Consider the following 19,007-nt stretch of genomic DNA (forward strand, 5'->3'; position numbering starts at 1 on the left):
CACCCTGCTTGATAGCTTATTCCAAGTGTTTGTGGCTGTCTGTGTAAAGAAGAACCTCCTAATGTTTGTGTGGAATTTCCCCTTAACAAGTTTCCAACTGTGTCCCCCGTGGTCTTGATTAACTCATTTCAAAATAAGTCTCGATCCATTGGACTAATTCCCTTTATAATTTTAAACACTTCAATCATGTTCACCTCTTAGTCTTGTTTTGTTTAAACTGTAAAGGCTCAGCTCTTTTAATCTTTCCTCATAACTCATCCTCTGTAGCTCTGGAATCAGGCTAGTCGCTCTTCTCTGGACTTGTTCTATCGCTGCTTTGTCCTTTTTGTAGCCTGAAAACCTGCCCACAGTAATCCAGATGAGGCCTCACCAATGTGTTATTAAGTTTGAGCAGAACCTCCTGTGACTTGTACTGCACACATCAAGATTATAAAATAGATTAAAAATAAAAACTAATTAGAGTATGGAACTGAAATATCCTTGGTGTGTATATGAGTATGTATACCTTATGATCGATTACCACCATATCCACGGCAAGTGGTCTGTCTTATGTCTGATGGTACCCACTCCTACTGACCATGCTAAAATTAGATTAAGCAGGTAATAGCTGGATTCTCTTAACCCCAAAACTATATTAGGAACATTTGGTAAAATTAATTATTGTTATTTGGATATACACAACTTAGGAATGGTTTAATAATCACAGTTTTAGTGAAGTAAAAAAAGTGGCTGAAAGATTGGTAGTAGTGCTGTGAACCCTACATCTCTCAGCTTTTTAATACAGTCATATGAAAAAGTTTGGGAACCCCTCTCATCCTGCATAATAATTTACCGTACTTTCAACAAAAAAGAAAACAGTGGTATGTCTTTCATTTCCTAGGAACATCTGAGTACTGGCGTGTTTTCTGAACAAAGATTTTTAGTGAAGCAGTATTTAGTTGTATGCAGCATATGCGCAGGATTGTGAGAATGGTTACGGACAACCCACAGATCACCTCCAAAGACCTGCAAGAACATCTTGCTGCAGATGGTGCATCTGTACATCATTCTACAATTTAGCACAATTTGCACAAAGAACATCTGTATGGCAGGGTGATGAGAAAGAAGCCCTTTCTGCACTCACGCCACAAACAGAGTCACTTGTTGTATGCAAATGCTCATTTAGACAAGCCAGATTCATTTTGGAACAAAGTGCTTTGGACTGATGAGACAAAAATGGAGTTATTTGGTCAGAACAAAAAGTGCTTTGCATGGCGGAAGAAGAACACCGCATTCCAAGAAAAACACCTGCTACCTACTGTCAAATTTGGTGGAGGTTCCATCATGCTGTGTGGCTAGTTCAGGGACTAGTCAAGGGTCGGATAATTCAATCCAATATCAACAAATTCTTCAGGATAATGTTCAGGCATCAGTCACAAAGTTGAAGTTATGCAGGGGTTGGATATTAAACAAGACAATGACCCAAAACACAGTTCGATATCTACAAAGGCATTCATGCAGAGGAAGAAGTACAATGTTCTGGAATGGCTGTCACAGTCCCCTGACTTTTTCATATCATCGAAAATCTATGGGATGATTTGAAGCAGGCTGTTCATGCTCGGCAGACATCAAATTGAACTGAACTGGAGAGATTTTATATGGAAGAATAATCAAAAATACCTCCATCCAGGCACTAATCAAAAGCCCATAGGAGGTGTCTAGAGGATGTTATATTGGCAAAAGGAGGCTCAACTAAGTATTGGTGTAATATCTCTGTTGGGGTGCCCAAAAAATGCACCTGTCTAATTTTGTTATGATGCATATTGCATATTTTCTGTTAATCCAATAAAGTTAGTGTCACTGCTGAAATACTACTATTTCCATAAGGGATGTCAAGGAAGTTGCTACTTTAAAAGCTCAGCCAATGATAAGCAAAATTCCAAAGAACTAAGAGGGGTTTCCCAAACCTTTTCATATGACTGTAGTCTAAATGTCTGCATGACTATCAAATTAAATAAACATGCACTCAGTGGCCACTTTATAACGTATGTCAGTTTGTTTAATACAAATAGCCTTTTCTTTCAAACGGTCAATGATTTTGGTTTATTTCAGTTTATAGTATATAACATACAGACCTGGTCAAGAGGTTTAGTAGTTATTTGGTGAAAAATTGTGATGTGTATAAGGCAAGTCTAAAATATTTTGTGCTGTAATTGTTGGTTCCAGTAGATCACCTTTGGGATGAGATGGTAATAGGAGGTTTGGAGCATGAATCTATTCCCAAAAAATGCTGAGGAATTATTGATCCTATTGAGTTAATGGAGGCGAAAATGCTTAAGGAATTTTCCAAACATTTGTTTATGCTGCATTCCATTTGAAGTGGAAATTCTTAATTTCCAAGTTCTTGTCGGAATTTTCTTCTAAAGCTCCACATTAAGTGGAGTTTCCAAATTGGAAACTTAGCACTGGTCCGCGAAGTTAAAGTTTGTCCGACTTCAGATTATGATGTCAATCCAGAATGGCGACATACACCATAAACTTCAGTGAATACTGTTTATTTGCACGTCTGTCTATGTGTCTCATTAAATCAGCCGTACACCCAGTACTGTCCAACTTCTATCAGTTGGCACGTTACAACAGTGTTTGGATGCACAAAATACCGTTTAATGCTTTATCATTAACTGCTATTTATTCCAACGGAGCAATCACAATAAAGGTGTTCCGGGAGGCATCCATATTTGTTTTCCAAATGTTCTTCTGGAACGAAATCCACTCGAGTGTGTCGTCATTCCCGGCTCCAACATCCAACTTCTGGGGTAAATTGAACGCAGCCTTAGGCTCTTCTGTAATCAAAAGGAGGTCACTACTTGTGGGATCTTGTTAGATAGGCATAACTAATAAAGTGGCCAGTGGGTGTAGGGTTGTTACTGCCACTTTCAAACATTTTGAATGGAAACCACAGGAAATGTTCTTACAATGTGTAGCAAATGACTTTTTAAAAAATTCACTTTCCTGTATCTTTTTTCCTTGATTGGCTGTTGTTTGAATTACTGTAATGAAGTAGCTTAAAATTATTTTACCAAATCTTCAAAACTTTGCTTCAGTAATATTTGACAGAGTTTCTAGCCACACATATCTTACGTTTTTGTTTGTGGTTTCTGAATGTAACCCTCTAATCCAGGGATTCTCAAACATTGGTCTTGGGGACCCCCTATGGCTGCAGGTTTTTGTTCCAGCCAGCTTCTGTTTCTAATTGGTCTCCTGGGCTAATTAAGTGAACTGTTATTTCCCAGATTCTGTGTTTTGGGAACAATACAGAAATTAGAAAACTAAGTTTGTAAAAAAAAAAAGATTAAATTGTACTAAGCAGATATATGGGAATAGTGCATTTTTTTTTCTTTTTAACAAGATTTTCATCTTGATTTTCATTCTACTTTTCCAAGTGTTCTAATTGTTTAATTAATCCATTATTTACTAATCAGTGGGTCTGATGCTAAAGTAGTTACAACCTGTCTTTATTCAGTGTTGTTTTTCCTGAGTGTCTGCTCTGCTTGTATTTAATAGTAGCAAATTACACAGAGAAAAGGGCAAAATATGATGAAATCAACAAGAGAGAGTTAAGCATTTAAATCAATAGCAAAAATAGAAATAGTTCTAAATGTCTTATACTGTAAATGTAAACATTATGCTGCTGTGTTTTTCTGAATGTAGAATAAGAACAGAAAGAAAACAAGCTAATTAAATGAGATCAGTGTTATCAATTGATGTCACTGATTATAAATCTAGTTGAAACAAAAATCTGAAGCTGTGGTGGGCCCCTGGGACTAATGAGACCCACTGCTGTAATCTCTTTAGAGAAAGTGCTTTCTTTACATGTTGAAATCATCTGTTTTTACAATTTTTGCTTGGTTTGTCATTGCAGATTATGGGCTGCACACTGTCGGAAGATTCAACTTAAGAAAGGTTGGTTCCATGCAGTATATTTAAAATGTTTAACAATGTAGGTGGCCTTATGGAGATGTGGTATCACTCATTGGTTGAAATGCCACATTAGCTACAAGTTTCTGTTTCACCTGAAGGTGTAATCAGGCGATAATCCTGCTATCTGCTATAATCTTTATTAATTTGTCTTTTTCTCTATCTGCTTCTGACTAACAAGGTGGGTTTTAAAATGTAGGCATTATTTTTAAGTGCGTATAAACATTTTAACACAAATACTCATACTCTTTCTCTTCTGTTTTGCTGAGAGGATTTTTGTTTAAATGCAATTGTAATTTGTAACAGAACCAATTTGCCACAGGCAGATGCAGGTGCAGATAGTGCACCATTCTGATGGTTAGCCGGTAATATGACACCAAAATACAATGTATTCTTAATGTACCTTTTAGACTTGTTTACAATTAGGTTTAATGTTTTTAGATATAACTGTGATCTCATTTTCAAGTTTGCTTTGGTAGTGTTAATACATTATTTTATTTTGTTGTTCTTCTTGTCCTTTGACTCAAACTTGGAGCATAGACCTCCAGCAGTTGCCTTCTACTGGTTTCTATCCTGTGCCATCATCTCCAGTTGTCTTTTATTCAATGCCATTAGTCTGACCTCCATATGAACTACACGTCACCATGTATATTCTGGCATTTCTCTTTTGCTCACAAAAAGGCATTATTGGGGTGTCAACCCGGTCATCCCCGTTTAATAAACACAAATGGTTCTAAATTAACAAACAAAAGTAGTGTCCTGTCGAAGGACATTTCTCTTGCCTTTCAAGCCTCATAAGTCATGGCGGGAATGAGTTCCACCCTGCAGTGCATTCTCATAATGAGTGCCATCTCCTTCGGGAAGGAAAACTGGAAGGAGTGGTGTCAGTTGCCCCCACTGGGCGTCTTCTCAGAATTGTGGAGGGAAAAACAGAGGATACGGTTATTGTCAGCGCCCCTTTTTGACCCAGGGTAGAAGTACTGTACATACAGTACCTCAGAAGAGCCTGGAGGGTGAACCACAGACACGTGCATGACACTGCTAATCATTAAAAAGAGACACTCTGCCTAATAACATAGAAAATAAAGCAAATTACATTATAAATACAGCATTCAAATATCTATGTAAATAAACATGTCTCATTCAACCCACTTATTCCGATGTGGTGAAAGGTAACGGTAGTTACATTTCCCGGTCAGTCAGCTAGTCATTGTCTAACACGCTCGCAAGGCAGGAACAAACCCTAAACAAGGACACCAGTACACACATACAATTAATCAATCAATCAACATTTATTTATATAGCACATATTCATACAAAAAAATGTAGCTCAAAGTGCTTTACAAAATGAATAGAAAAATAGAAGACACAATAAAAAATAAACATAAGTCAACATTAATTAACATAGAATAAGTAAGGGCCAATTTAGTACTGCCAATCCACCTAACTTGCATGTCTTTGGACTGTGGGGGGAAACCGGGGAGAACATGCAAACCCTGCCCAGGGAGGACTCGGGACACAAACCTTGCTCTCCGTACTGTGAGGCAGCAGCACTACCACTGCACCACCATGCTGCTCATATTTTCCAGTGCAAATTTAAATTATTAATATACAGTCAAATTCAACATACATTTTTTTGTTTTAAATTCGGTGTAAGTTAATTGAATAATGCTTAACCATTAAAATTCCAGTTTCATTCCACTTAAAATTTTGGTTCATTTCTAATTGTATGTGAACATATAGGGTTTGTGTAGATTATAAAGAGTTAGGGAAGTACTGGAACATTATACAAAGAGCATAGGTGGTATACAGTGGCATGCAAATGTTTGGGGACCCCTGCTTGACGTATTGTTACTGTAAATAATTAAGCGAGCAAAAGATGATCTGATCACCAAAAGGCATAAAGTTAAAGATGACACGCAAGATTATATCTTTACCAGTAACGGTGCACTGCATGATAACATGCAGTGAATACACTTGACTTCAGCATTCCTAGTCTTCATCCTCTTTCTCTATACGTTTAGTATTTGTTTCCTCAGAGGTTGATGCACTTGCTGCTTCCTGAGCAGCTCTTCTTTTCTCTACCCTAACGGGCCGCTTCTTCTCTTCTTTCGTCAGCACCTTTTCGCATCAAAACTGATTAAGTGTTTGTGTTGAAATTACTTAGTACGTTTTCCTTAATTTTTCACTTAAGCTGGCACTTAAATCATTCTTGAGGCAGATTGAAGACTTAAGATATGAAGAGGTAGGGGAAGTGATGGTGAAGGTGGTAGGGATGAGAACGGAGCCCATACACATGCGCCACACGGCCACCCTGCTGACCAGTGCAGAGAGTTGATTCTACAGTAAAATAAAATAAAAATAAAAAGAAGAATAACATTGGAGGTCATACATCACCCGTAAGCGGATAGTAGACATCACGTAGTATATGTGTACCAAAGTTCAGGTCAATAGTTCAAACCATTTGCGAGCTACAGGTGATTTAAAATCCTGGACAGACAAATGAACAGCCACGATAGCGCATTAAGATGAAGATTTCCATCATTCACAGGTACAAAATACCAAAAAAAAGACCCCCTTTCACAAGTATCACAGCTTGTAAATGGTTTATGTATCCAGCTAAGATTACTTGGGGTATTTTTGCCCATTCTTCCTTGTAAAAGGCTTTGAATCCTGTGAGATTCTTGAACCGTCTTGCATGAACTGTTCTTTTGCGATCCATAGCCATAGATTTTCTGTGATTTTTTGGTCAGCTGATTTTGAGGACCATGGCAAAATTGTCAAATTGTATGTCTTGAGGTATTTCATTGCAGATTTTGAGGTGTGTTTCAGATCATTATCTTGTTGTAGGACCCATCCTCTTTTAACTTCAGAATTTTTACAGGTAGTGTGATCCTTGCTTCCAGAATTTGTTGGTATTTATTTGAATCCACTCTGCTAATGACATGTCCCCTATGCCACTGGCCACAACACAATCCCAGAGCCCGATCAATCCACCTCCATGTTTTATAGTTGGAGATTCGCTCTTTTCCTGGAATTCAGCACTATTTTATTTTCCAAGCATACCTAAGTTGTATTTTGACTTCATGAGTCCACAGGACTTGTTTCCAGAATTCGTCAGGCTTGTTCAGATGTTCATTTGCCAACTTCAAGGGAGGACACAGGAAAGGTTTTCTTCTGCTGACTCAACCATGAAGGTAACATTTGTTCAGGTGTCACTACAAGTAGAACAGTGCACCACCACTCCAGAATCTGTCAAATCTTTCCGAAGGTCTTTTGCGGTCAAATGGGGGTTTTGATTTGCCTTTCTAGCAATTCAACAAGCAGTTCTTTCAGAAAGTTTTCTTGGTCTTCCAGACCTCTTCTGTTCCTGTTAACTGCCGTTTCTTAATAACATTATGAACTGGGGAAGCAGCTACCTGACAGCACTATTCTGTCTAAATTGTAGCCTTCTTCTGCTTTGTGAGCATCAGTTATTTTATTTTCCAGAGTTGTAGACCGCTGCTTAAAGGAGCCCATGGCTGTTGATTGTTGGGACAAGGTTTCAGGAGTTGGAGAATGTATACAGCTTTACAATTTGCTTCACCTAGAGTTTCCTAATGATAATGTGTACAAGACATAGTCCTAATGGGCTAATGAAGATCTGAGACCTTGGGAAAAGTTATCCGAGACCTCAAATATCTTGGGGTGCCCATACTTTTGCATGGTGTTCCTTTCCTTTGTTTAGTGTATAATTGTACAAGACAAAAATAATGTAGTATAATCTTGCATAAAATCCTAAAAAGAAATGTGTCATCTTTAGCGCTATGCCTTTTGGTGATCCATTCATCTTCTACTCATTTAATTATTCACAGTAACAGACATTTCAATCAAGAGGGTCCAAACTTTTGCATGCCACTGCAAGTGTTTATGAAGAACTTCAAAAAGCTTGCATACTGTACATGAAAGTTAATTAGTGAGATCCCTTTATGTATTTATTTCGAAAGAAGCAAAGTTTGTTTTGGGCTGCAAGTGCACTCAGTCAGGCAAAACTGTAAAGAAAAAAGCATTCATCATTGAGAAGATGCATTTGCTAACCCTTTTTTAAACCTGCCAGCTGAGTTCAGAAATTGTGAAGTAAGATTTTTAATTAGGAGAAGAGTTTTCACATAAAGAAAATATTAAGCCTTAGTTTAGAATCTCAGTTGAACAGTACTGTATATGGGGAGGCTCTGCTTTGTTACTGATTTCAACCCTATCATGTTGCTTGTGTGCTTTGTTTCAGACAATTCATCAAATCAAGTGTACAATTACCAGCCATGCGACCACCCGGGACACTTGTGTGACAGCTCCTGCCCCTGTGTGATGACACAGAACTTCTGTGAGAAGTTTTGCCAGTGCAGCCCTGAATGTAAGAAGTGCATCAGCAATAGCCATGTCAAACCAAAATGTTTTGTTTTTGCAGAAGAAAAATCAAAAGCTATTAACTTACAGGAAGTCTACTTGGGTGGGCTGAAAAAAAACTGTTAAATTTTGTTTGGTCAGAATGATGAAGAAAAAGATAACAGTGAAGTCTGCCAAAAGCAGATAAGAAAAAATCAGTGAGAAATCTTGCCAGTTGTCACTTCTCTTAATTTTGTAGTGCTGCTTCAGCATACTTGTTGCACTTGGGGTTTATGTTGACACAACATTTTCCTCAACTAAGCAATGCAAAGAAACAATTAAAAGGGCAAATGAAATGTTAAGGTATATCATAATAACTGTTTAATTTAAGTCAAAGGACATTATGCTCAAACTATATAATGCACTAGTAAGACCACCTCTGGAGTATTTTGTGCAGTTCTAGTCACCACAGAACAAGAAAGACATAGCAACACTTGATGTTGTGCAGAGGAGAACAATCGGGTGCTAAACAAACAGGCTTGATGGACTGAATAGTATCCTCTCGTTTGTCAAATTTCTTATTTATTCTAATTTATTTAGAGATTGGTATGGCAGATATTCTAGATCCAGAAAATCTGGATACTAGAAAACTGCCTTTTGTTCATCAAATTTCCCCTTTGTTTTGGAGACTGTTTTTTGCATGTCCAGTGTAACAATCTTGTAAGTGTATAAGGGAGTGTAGAAGGGTGGATATCATGGCATGGCATTACATATCCTACATCTCAGCAGGAGACATGCTTTAACTGAGCCGTATTTGCCCAGACCATGAACATTGTTCTGCTGCCGTGAATCAGATTCCCTCAAAGGTCCTTGAGAAGTGTAATCTCTGAAGTAAAAGGGGTTACCTGGAGGTGCTTCCCAGTAGGCTAACCTGGCAGTGGAACGTACTGTATCCTGGAACTATCTTTATTGCAGCAGAATAATATTACTGCCCACTAATAACTAGGGGGGACATACTGAGACCTGGCATCTTAGCCTGGTGGTAATGTCTCTTCTGGCGCTTGTGTTGACCAGCTGTGCTGTCCGGCCTCCTGCTTATTCTGCATGTAATATTTTAGGAGGCTGATTTTCAAGTAGTCTTCATTAATGTGACAGACACTTTTTACCAGCATAATTGGCAAATTTCTGCAGTCCAAAGGATTTAAAGCACACATCTGTAACAAGCATTCTACTTAAATGAAGGCTTTCTAACCAGTAACAACCTATTATAGTTCTCAGATAAAGATGTTAACGAGGATAACTTTTTCTGTTGAAATGCTAATATGAGCAGTGGTGTATCTCTAAAGCTCTGTTTTCTACTTTTGCCCAAAATCCAGGTCAAAATCGTTTCCCTGGTTGCCGTTGTAAGACGCAGTGCAACACCAAGCAATGTCCATGCTACCTAGCTGTGCGGGAGTGTGACCCTGACCTGTGTCAAACCTGTGGTGCAGCTGAACATTGGGACAGCAAGAATGTCTCCTGCAAGAATTGCAGCATCCAGCGAGGCTTGAAAAAGGTGGAAATAAAAAAGTTTAAATTTGCAAGACACTCTTTTTGGAGTCTGTGCAGTTTGGAATCACATTAAATATTACTGTGTTAAAAGTGTAATGTGAAAATCAATACAAGGGTGCATTTGAATACAGTTTGGTGTTCAGAGCATTTTGCTGTGCAAAAATAAGAAAATAGTCTCTTTTTTTAAGTATATTTGTGATACAATTTCAATAATTCACCATGTATTCCTGAAAACTCTTGTATTGCTTAGGAGTGTGCTAAAGAAAAACTACAGCCTTATGTCAACCACTAACATTATAATTAGTTATTTAAGGAAACATTGTAGAGGCCAGGACTGCATCTGCTACCACACTGTGCATCAAGGAATGGCTTAAATGTCCTTTTTAAGACAAAATAAGGAATAAGAGAAAAACATAGTTGTGCTTCACTATCTGCCCTCTGGTGATGTGCTATTTAATGAGGACTTTGATTAATAAGGTAACTGCACTTGTACTGAACAATTTGCATGAAGAGTGTAAAGGCCCAGCTAGCACTTCCAGCACATGCCATATTACAAAGAAATTAGACTCCCTTTGTCTGTAAATAGATGATCTTGTTAATATCTAGAGTGCAATTGAAAATAATATAATTCCAGCTGTTCGAAAATTGGTAGATTTAATTTTTACTATGGATAAATAATGTGGAATATATTTCTGTTTGCAATTTAATTGAAACACAAGTTGAATTACCCCATAATATGTAAACAAAGGCAACCAAATGAGGAGAAAGAGGAGGGGATTAGGAGCCTGCACTGATACAGCACGTTGTTGTACCCACCACACAACAAACCACCTCAGGATCCCAAATTAGGACCCGAGTGCAGCTGTTAACGTCATACCCAGGACAAAACAAATGCAGGTTAAGGGGCTGTCTGAAGGGCCCAATGGGGTGGAATCACTTCTGTCATTTATGGGATTTGAACCAGCAAAACTTTCGATTGCTGGCACAGATCCCTAGCCTCAGAGCTACCACTCGTCCCACAAGTAGGCAAGGCTCATCCATAGTTATCAAGTTACTACATAAAGCAAAGTCAGAATTAAAGTATAAACAGGAGAAAAATACAACCACTCCAAAGGCCAAGAAGAGTACAGAGCCCATTAAACAACACAGAACTAGTCATCTAACATGCTAGCAATGTCTTACCTTTTACATGGTGTTAATGGTTTAAAATCGTCAAAAAATTAAACATAAAAACCTGTGAAGGTGATTGAAGTCTGGGCCTGTATCAACAGGTGCTGGAGCACATTCCGAACAGGAAGCCAATCATAACCTGCCCCAGGAAGGGTGCCAGATGAAGATGTAGCTAGATGTAAATTTAGTGGAAGCACACTGGGGAAAGCACAATAAAAAAAGAAGACACTCGCCAGCCCTTTAACTGTTGGCAGCATGACAGTCTGCTATTGAGGCCCCTGCAAGCTTGTTTGCCCCTTTGGTTAAAAATGGGCTAGTGGTCTGGCAGGGATACTTCGAGCCATTAGAGTGAGCTCTGGGCAGACTACCCCTGGGGCTTGGTAGGACTATGCCTAACCAGGAGGGGAGTCTGGAAGTGGCCTCAAAAGTAGTCCAGGAGGTGGAGGAGAAGGTTGGGAGCATGTGCTGATACAGTGTGTTGCCATACCCAACACACAATAAACCTCAGGATCCCAAATTAGGACCAGAGCACAGTCGTGCAACGGGTGACACCTCGGCACCAGACTAGTTTGAGTGGAATGGAACAGTGTGATGTTTTTTTACGGTGGCTGGAGTGCTAGTCCTGCCACCAACCCCAAACTTATCCCCACAAGTTGGAGGACCTGATCGCAAAGCTGGATGCAGGTTAACATACCCAGGACAGAGCAATTGCAGGTTAAGGGCCTTGCTCAGGAGCCCAACGGAGTGGATAGGATCTGGTATAAAAAAGACCAGTGGCCATTTATTCAGGAACTTGGCATTGGGTGGAGAGTGGACAAGAGTTCACTTTGCAGGAGGAAGGAGAGAGGAGCAAGAGGGGGAAAAAGGAAGAAGTTATAGAAGGGGGAGGTGTGAATGGATTTTTTATTTTACTTTAGTGGCTCATTTGTTGTGTTGTTGCTTCTACAGTCCTGTAACCTTCTCTATTTATAATCAAACCTTTCCTTCTGCTGTGTATTTAGTTTCATTGTCACTTTATTTTATTTAGGGACGAGAAGAGCACCCCTTACAGGCTCCAGACTAGTATAAAAACAAATGGGAAGTGCAAGGTCTTGTAAAACACAGAACTAGGTAGCCAGCTTACTGCCAGTGTCTACTCAAGAGATTTCTTTCCTTTATGGTATGCTGTGAATGATATTTACTAGTTAAAGACACAATACCACCTAATGGGCAAATCTGTTGATGATCACAGTTAATTTTTAAATATTTTGTATAACTTCCAGTCAAGCAGCATTGGTGACTAAGGTGTTCATACAGTATGATATGATCCCAGTTACAAATAATGCAATGTCTTTGTCTTTCAGCACCTCTTATTGGCTCCTTCAGATGTTGCAGGATGGGGCACTTTTATAAAGGAACCAGTGCAGAAAAATGAGTTCATCTCTGAATACTGTGGAGAGGCAAGTCTGCTGCTATCTGTCTATATAGTTTTGGCTTTCTGTTGATATTTCTTAAACTAAAAAATGTCTTCCATTTGCCTGCCTTCTACAACAGGGACCTGTTTCAGAAAATGAATATCACAGCACACTTGCTTGTCTGCACATGTCAATTATTGCTTATACAACCAAGAGTTACTAGCATGCAAACAATATTGGTATAACAAGGGGCATTAAGCAGCCATGGCATAAAATACTCTCAGCATTTAGGAATGATTCATAATAGTGGCTTACTGCATTTCAGAGTTGAGCTGATACAAACACCAAGAACTATAAGAACACCTAAAAGAAAAAAAAAACAATTTTTACATTTATATAGTGCTTTTCTCACTGCTTAAAGTGCTTTAGTGAGTGGGGAGCTTCTTCAATCACCACTAATATGTAGCATCCACCTGGATGATGTGACAGCAGCCATTTTTTTACACCAGTACGCCCACCACACATTAACTCTTACACGGTGAAGGGGTGGGAGAGAGAGCCAATTAGAGACGAGGGATGATTTGGGGGCAGAATGACTAGGCCATGGTGGGCAATTTAGCCTGGACATTGGGATACACCCTACTCTTTACGAAGGACGTAATGGGATCTTTTATGACCACATAGAGTCAGGACCCCTGGTTTATGTCTCATCCGAAGGACAGTATCCCAACACAGTGTCCCAATCACTGCACTAGAGAATTGGGATCCCCTTTCAGACCACAAGGTAAGCGCCCCCTGCTGGCCTTACCAACACCTCTTCTAGCAGCAACCCAAGCTTTTCCTAGATGGTCTCCCATCCAAGGACTAGCTGGGCCTGAACATGCTTGATTTCAGATGGCTGACCAGTTCTGAAGTGCAGCTAGTATGGCTACATGTGATATTACAGTCCTCAATTATGCAAGCTGTGTGGTTGCAAGGTTTATATTGCCAAGATTAAAAAAATATTGATTTCAAGCCCTATTTTATAAATAAAATATAAACAGCACACTTCAGGGCCTATATTTTAAAAAAATATCAAGGATAATTGTCTGTAAAGTGCTTCCTGAGAACAACACATAGATGTACACCAACTTTGTGGTTTAGCCCTACACTGTGTGTGCGTCCCCACCCTCTTTCTGATGTTGCATGCTGCTTTTTCAGTGAATAAAGCCTCATACTATTTATGCTGTTTCTTGTTTGAGGTTTATTCTTAATTCAATACAGATTATCACATATCTGTAGCCAGGTGTGCTGAACATACTTACAGTATTCCCTGTTATAATTGAAACTTTGTATTCAAAAAACGTTTTTTAAATTGAATATGTCACTGACATGTCTCTGCTTAACTATTTAATTTTCACTTGGATATGTCCAGAAAACAAGTTATCCTCTCTCAGTTGCTCACCTTTCAGATGGAATCAGTCAATGTAATGATAAAGGATTGTAGATAGTCTCCTAAAATGTCTTTGTCAAGGGACAGCACCCCATTTGGTTCTAACAAACCGATGATAAAGATTATAGAATCACTGTAAAGTAACCGCAGCCACAGATCTGCAGGGTATTTTTTAGAAATACAGTTACAGGGTTTCAAAAAAGTCTGCGTCCTTAGCTAAAGCTGTGTGGCACTCTGAAGAAGCATTATTTGCTGAGATTAACTATTTTTTTACATTAAAGTGCATCTTCTTGACTGGTCATTTTTTTTCCTCCGCAGCTCATCTCCCAAGAAGAGGCTGACAGACGAGGGAGGATATATGACAAGTATCTGTCCAGCTTTCTGTTTAATCTAAACAATGGTACATCACTTGTTTTTAACTCACTGGGAACAGCCTAGATATGCTTTTATGGGATTTCTAAATAATGGTTTTTCAACCTTGATCTTTACAGAAGTTCTATATTTACCTATGTATTTATTTAAAGATCTGTAAAAACCCAAATATCCTCCTAGGAATAAATAAAATCTATCTGTCTAGCAATCTGTGGATTACAATACATCAATAAATACAATAAATTTAGAACACCCTCAAAGTTTAGGTTACCAAAAACTGGAAAATAATGTAATTTACAAAGTTATACAAAAAGGATTTTTTCAAGAAACAAGTAAATGGGTCAAGAGCAGCTTATAGCTTTTCTGCAGCAATGGAAGTTCTTTAAGCCTTGAAAGTTGATGCAAACCATTTCTGCAGGTGTCCTGACTTTTGTGGATTACTTACAACCCCCTTTGTCTGTATAAAACCAGTTCTGGAATAAACTGTGTTGCTACACCCTCTGAAGTTTTACTTGCATAATATTGTACTGTATTTTGCTACCATAATGTTGAGAAACATTCATTTAACAAAAGTGGATGAGAATAACCCTTAACATCCCTCCATCCATCTTCCATTACTTTTAACATAAACTTTGTTTTTTTTTAACCTCTGGCAGTTTATCACTTACCTTTGTACCATTGTAGGTTACTAACTGGGCTTCTAGTGCTTATATTTCAACGAAAACTAGAAATTTGAGGGTGAGGCTTGTAAAGCTTGTGACCAGTAGTGTACTTTGTAAGAACTGAAGAACCGAATGTTTTTTGAAATTCGAATATAATGAATTTTTTGTATACTTATTACCATAATTTTTATTTATTTGTGTTAATAGGATTACATTATTTTCTGACTTTCTTTTTGCTACTTGCACGTTAATGGGCAGTAAGTTTAGATGAGATTTTAAAATTATCTACTGTCTTAAATAACTTTATTCTCTTAATATTGTTGTGATAAAGACAAATTGACATAAATAGTTAATATGCTCAACTGCATATTGCACACCTGCAGTCACAATGTTCATGTACTGCCTTCTATGTATCCAATTTAGTGAGAAGTCAAGAAAAATGACACCTTTTATTGGCTAACTAAAACAATTACATTATTCAAGCTTTTGAGGCAACTCAAAATGTAATACAGAAATTGGAATTCTCTGTGTTTCTATAGACATTAGGACAGATACCGCACTGGAAAACATTTGAGACATCTTAGATGTAAATAATTAATAGACCTCTCCCACTTAAACCAGTATTATTTTATTTTAATAATCAATGTATTTTTTATGTTGTTTAATTATCTTCCGTCTCCCTTGTGTAGATTTTGTGGTTGATGCCACACGTAAAGGAAACAAAATCCGTTTTGCAAACCATTCTGTTAATCCAAACTGCTATGCTAAAGGTGAGAATGTTGTTTTACACCAATTTAAAATTATGCTGAACATCTTTGACTAGACCCAGTTTAGCTCAAATTTTGTTTTCCTTTTTCCTCCAGTTGTGATGGTGAATGGAGACCATCGTATTGGAATATTTGCCAAAAGAGCAATACGGAAAGGTGAAGAGCTTTTCTTTGACTACAGGTAATGCTTCTAAGTATTTTTTCCCCATTTTACCTGTTCAAGATTTGTAGAAACTGTAGTAAATAAGAGGAATCTTCCACATTTTTATTGCGGGAAAAACTGAAAATTGTAGTCAGAGATTAAGAAAAAAGAGGCCACCCAAGGTGTTTGTAGCCATTTCCCCATTTCAATAAATTTGAACAGTAAAGAGTATGTAAGGTTTTAAATAAAAAATATATTTGTAAAAATATTAGTACATTTATTGATGAATATAAGCATCTCTCCAAGGAAACTTTTTCAGGATTTTTGTTTCTGTGAATTATTAGTAAAACTTGTTTTTTCAATTGGTATCTTTTTTTGTGCAACGAAAACAGAAAATGTCCCCAAGAACAAAAGCCTGGCCCAGAGTTTACATCTAACTGGCCTGAAGAGGGTGCTACTGCAATGCTGTAGTTGACTTTGACTTGATTGACTTAACTTCAGATAGAATAGGTTTGTCAAAGATATTTATTTAGATTTGCTATGAATGATGGGACAGTGAAGTCATAATTGTTATTACTGTATCCTCTTGAATTTAGACGTGTAATAAAGATTTGTATAGGAGACAAAAGTACAGAATGGCATCACCTTTCGTTATTTCTGCAAGTTTGATCTTTTAACTCCTCTTTTCACTAGACAAAAAGGTTAACTAATGTACAGTAAAGCCATGTACAAATTACTGTTTGGTTGCAAATTCTTATACACAAAAACTCCATCAAGCCTGCAACATACCGTTGTCCCCATACTCTTGGTCCATTCTTATCAAATAATTTCCTGAGGCTTTGCTGCAACCATTTTCATTGTCTGCTTGTTTTGGAGAGCTTCCAGAAGTAGTCCATTTTTTTTAGTAAGCTTATATTTAGAGACTTTCCATTCTGAGAATTTTCACTTATTTCCTTGCATGAAGAACTGTGTTATGTTGGTAGTTTCCTTTGTGCTCCTGTGCAATTAAAGTTCTTGTCAGTGAGTCAAATGGCATTTTCTTGTGCATAGGTAGCCAATGTTTCTTATCTCCCATCAAAGTTTTACTGCTTCTACAATTCTTGCGCACATCACCAACAAAGAAGAGAAAGAACAAGTGCTTGCTTAAACCATAATACTACCCCAACTTTTATTATTGAGGGTTTATGCTTTGAATCATCAACCTTTTTTATTTCTTTAATTTTCCCCGAACTCTTATCTTGCCCTCATTTTGTGTGAGACTGATCTTTGCATCGTCTACCCATAATGTATTGTTCAAGAAATCTACTAGCTCATCACCACATTTTTTTTAGCAAATTTGTAATCTGACTGTTCTACTTTAAACATTTTTGAAATATTAGTGTATTCTGATGTGGCCTTTTGTAATCCAGCTGTCAAAGTCTGCTGAAAACTGCAGAAAACTTCGTCCTTTGCTGCTCCTTCACTGAGGAGGTTGTGGATGATTTGAGCATTGCTACAAATTTTCTTTCACAGCTCTAATGATTTTTCTCACATGATCTGCAGCAGTTTTTCCTGGTCCATCTACAGTAGTTGTCACTGGTTGTTCAGTACACCAGAGGTTTCTGTATTTTCCAGGATATTCCCCATATATAATTTTGCTATGTTCACTTTCTTTGATAAGGTTATGATTGAATTTTTTTTCTCTCAGCATTCAAATTTCTTTTATTTCATAGACAGTTCTCTGTGCAAAGGCATACACCAAAGGGAAGAGCAAAGACTAAACTGTCCCAGTACTTATACTCACCTGACATGGAAGATGGAAAAGAAAGTAATATTGTTCTAAAATTTTAAAGCATATGCAGCATATGCAGAAATAAAAGGTGAAATTCTATACTTTTGCCTCATATTTTTCTTTCATCTCAAAATTAAAATTGCTTATGTATATAGTAAAAATATTAACTTTAACTTCACTGTATCAAGTACTTATTTATGGAGGGTACTGTAGATAGAACTGTTACTTATTTTCTTTTTCTTTCTTCTCTTCCATCTTTGCCTGAATCACTTTTTGAGGGTCTCAAGTTTTTGTTTTGGTTTCTTTTGTAGGTACAGCCAGGCTGATGCTCTGAAATATGTGGGGATTGAGAGAGAGATAGAGGTCATGTGATCACACACGTACAGACGAAGCCGCCCTCGCTCCACACTTTGTGAATAATGCCACGTCAATAGCCGCATTTTTTCTTTTCTTCACTCTTGTTATTTTAAATGCAGTAGTTGGGGGTTTTGGAACTTGGAATTATGGATTCAAATAAATATTTCAGCTGTTTACTCTATAATATTTTTTTTTTGTGCAAACTAAGCATTTGTTCGTTAAGCCCTTATACATTGCATGCCCCACATAAGCAGATGTTAAGGGAAGAGCAGTTGCTTCACATCCCGCTTTAGTGACTTTGTAAATGCATCTCTTGTACAAAACAATGTATCAATCCTGGTTTAAGTCACATGAATGAAAACTTTGGGCAAAATATTACTGAAACTTTCCTGTATACAAATAGAATTCAGTTAATTTATTTTGTCAAGGCCAAAGATTTCTCTGCAGTCATGCACGTGACATTCATGACAAGAATCCTCATTCTGGTGGGCATTCTTTGTAGTAGGAGGTAAAATTTGCCCATTAGACTGTTTTTTTTTTGTTATGTTTTGTGTTATGATGATGCTTTTCATAAATGCAGAAAGTAGATTAAAACATTGGAACAGTCTAGACAAGAACAGGCCATTCAGTGCAGCAATGCTCACCAGTCCTATCCTTTCAATTCTTCTAAACTTACAAAATGTCTACTGTTAAAAGTCCCTGAAGTCGTACTGTCCACCATGCTACTTGGTCAGTGTTTGTGGTTCTCTCTTTGTAAAGGGAGCTTCCTAATGTTGGTCTGAAATGTACCTTCCACAAGTTTCCAACTGTGTCCCTGTGTTCTTGTTGAACTCATGTTAAACTAATTGTCTCAATCCACTAATTCCCTTCATAACTTTAAACACTTCAATTAGGTGTCCTCTTAATCTTCTTTTGCTTGAACTGAAGCGGTTCAAGTTCTTCAGTCTTTCTTCATAACTCATCCCCTTTAGGCCTGGAGTCAGCCCAGTTGCTCTTCTCTGGATTTTCTCCAGCACCGCTATTTTTTCTTTATGGTCTGGAGATCAAACCTGAACACAGTATTCCAGATG

General features: G+C 37.7%; 1 protein-coding gene across 5 annotated transcripts in view; it reads left to right on the top strand.

Moving 5' to 3' along the window:
- ezh1 (enhancer of zeste 1 polycomb repressive complex 2 subunit) overlaps positions 1-18,118 on the top strand; it is a 70,324-nt gene extending 52,206 nt beyond the window's left edge. For 3 of the 5 annotated variants that reach the window (XM_039740921.1, XM_039740919.1, XM_039740920.1), the window contains exons 13-21: positions 3,902-3,942; positions 8,222-8,347; positions 9,696-9,874; positions 12,384-12,479; positions 14,185-14,266; positions 15,590-15,670; positions 15,764-15,848; positions 17,522-17,668; positions 17,892-18,118. In XM_039740921.1, the coding sequence (XP_039596855.1) occupies positions 3,902-3,942; positions 8,222-8,347; positions 9,696-9,874; positions 12,384-12,479; positions 14,185-14,266; positions 15,590-15,670; positions 15,764-15,848; positions 17,522-17,639 (808 nt within the window). In that variant the 3' untranslated portion in view covers positions 17,640-17,668; positions 17,892-18,118. Of the gene's footprint in view, positions 1-3,901; positions 3,943-8,221; positions 8,348-9,695; positions 9,875-12,383; positions 12,480-14,184; positions 14,267-15,589; positions 15,671-15,763; positions 15,849-16,201; positions 16,320-17,521; positions 17,669-17,891 lie in introns of all 5 variants that reach the window. The other 2 variants (XM_039740922.1, XM_039740923.1) reach the window with 2 other exon arrangements.
- Positions 18,119-19,007: the final 889 nt, after the last annotated feature.

Source organism: Polypterus senegalus, chromosome 17 (genome assembly GCF_016835505.1).
Source record: "Polypterus senegalus isolate Bchr_013 chromosome 17, ASM1683550v1, whole genome shotgun sequence".
Taxonomy (NCBI): Eukaryota; Metazoa; Chordata; class Cladistia; order Polypteriformes; family Polypteridae; genus Polypterus; species Polypterus senegalus.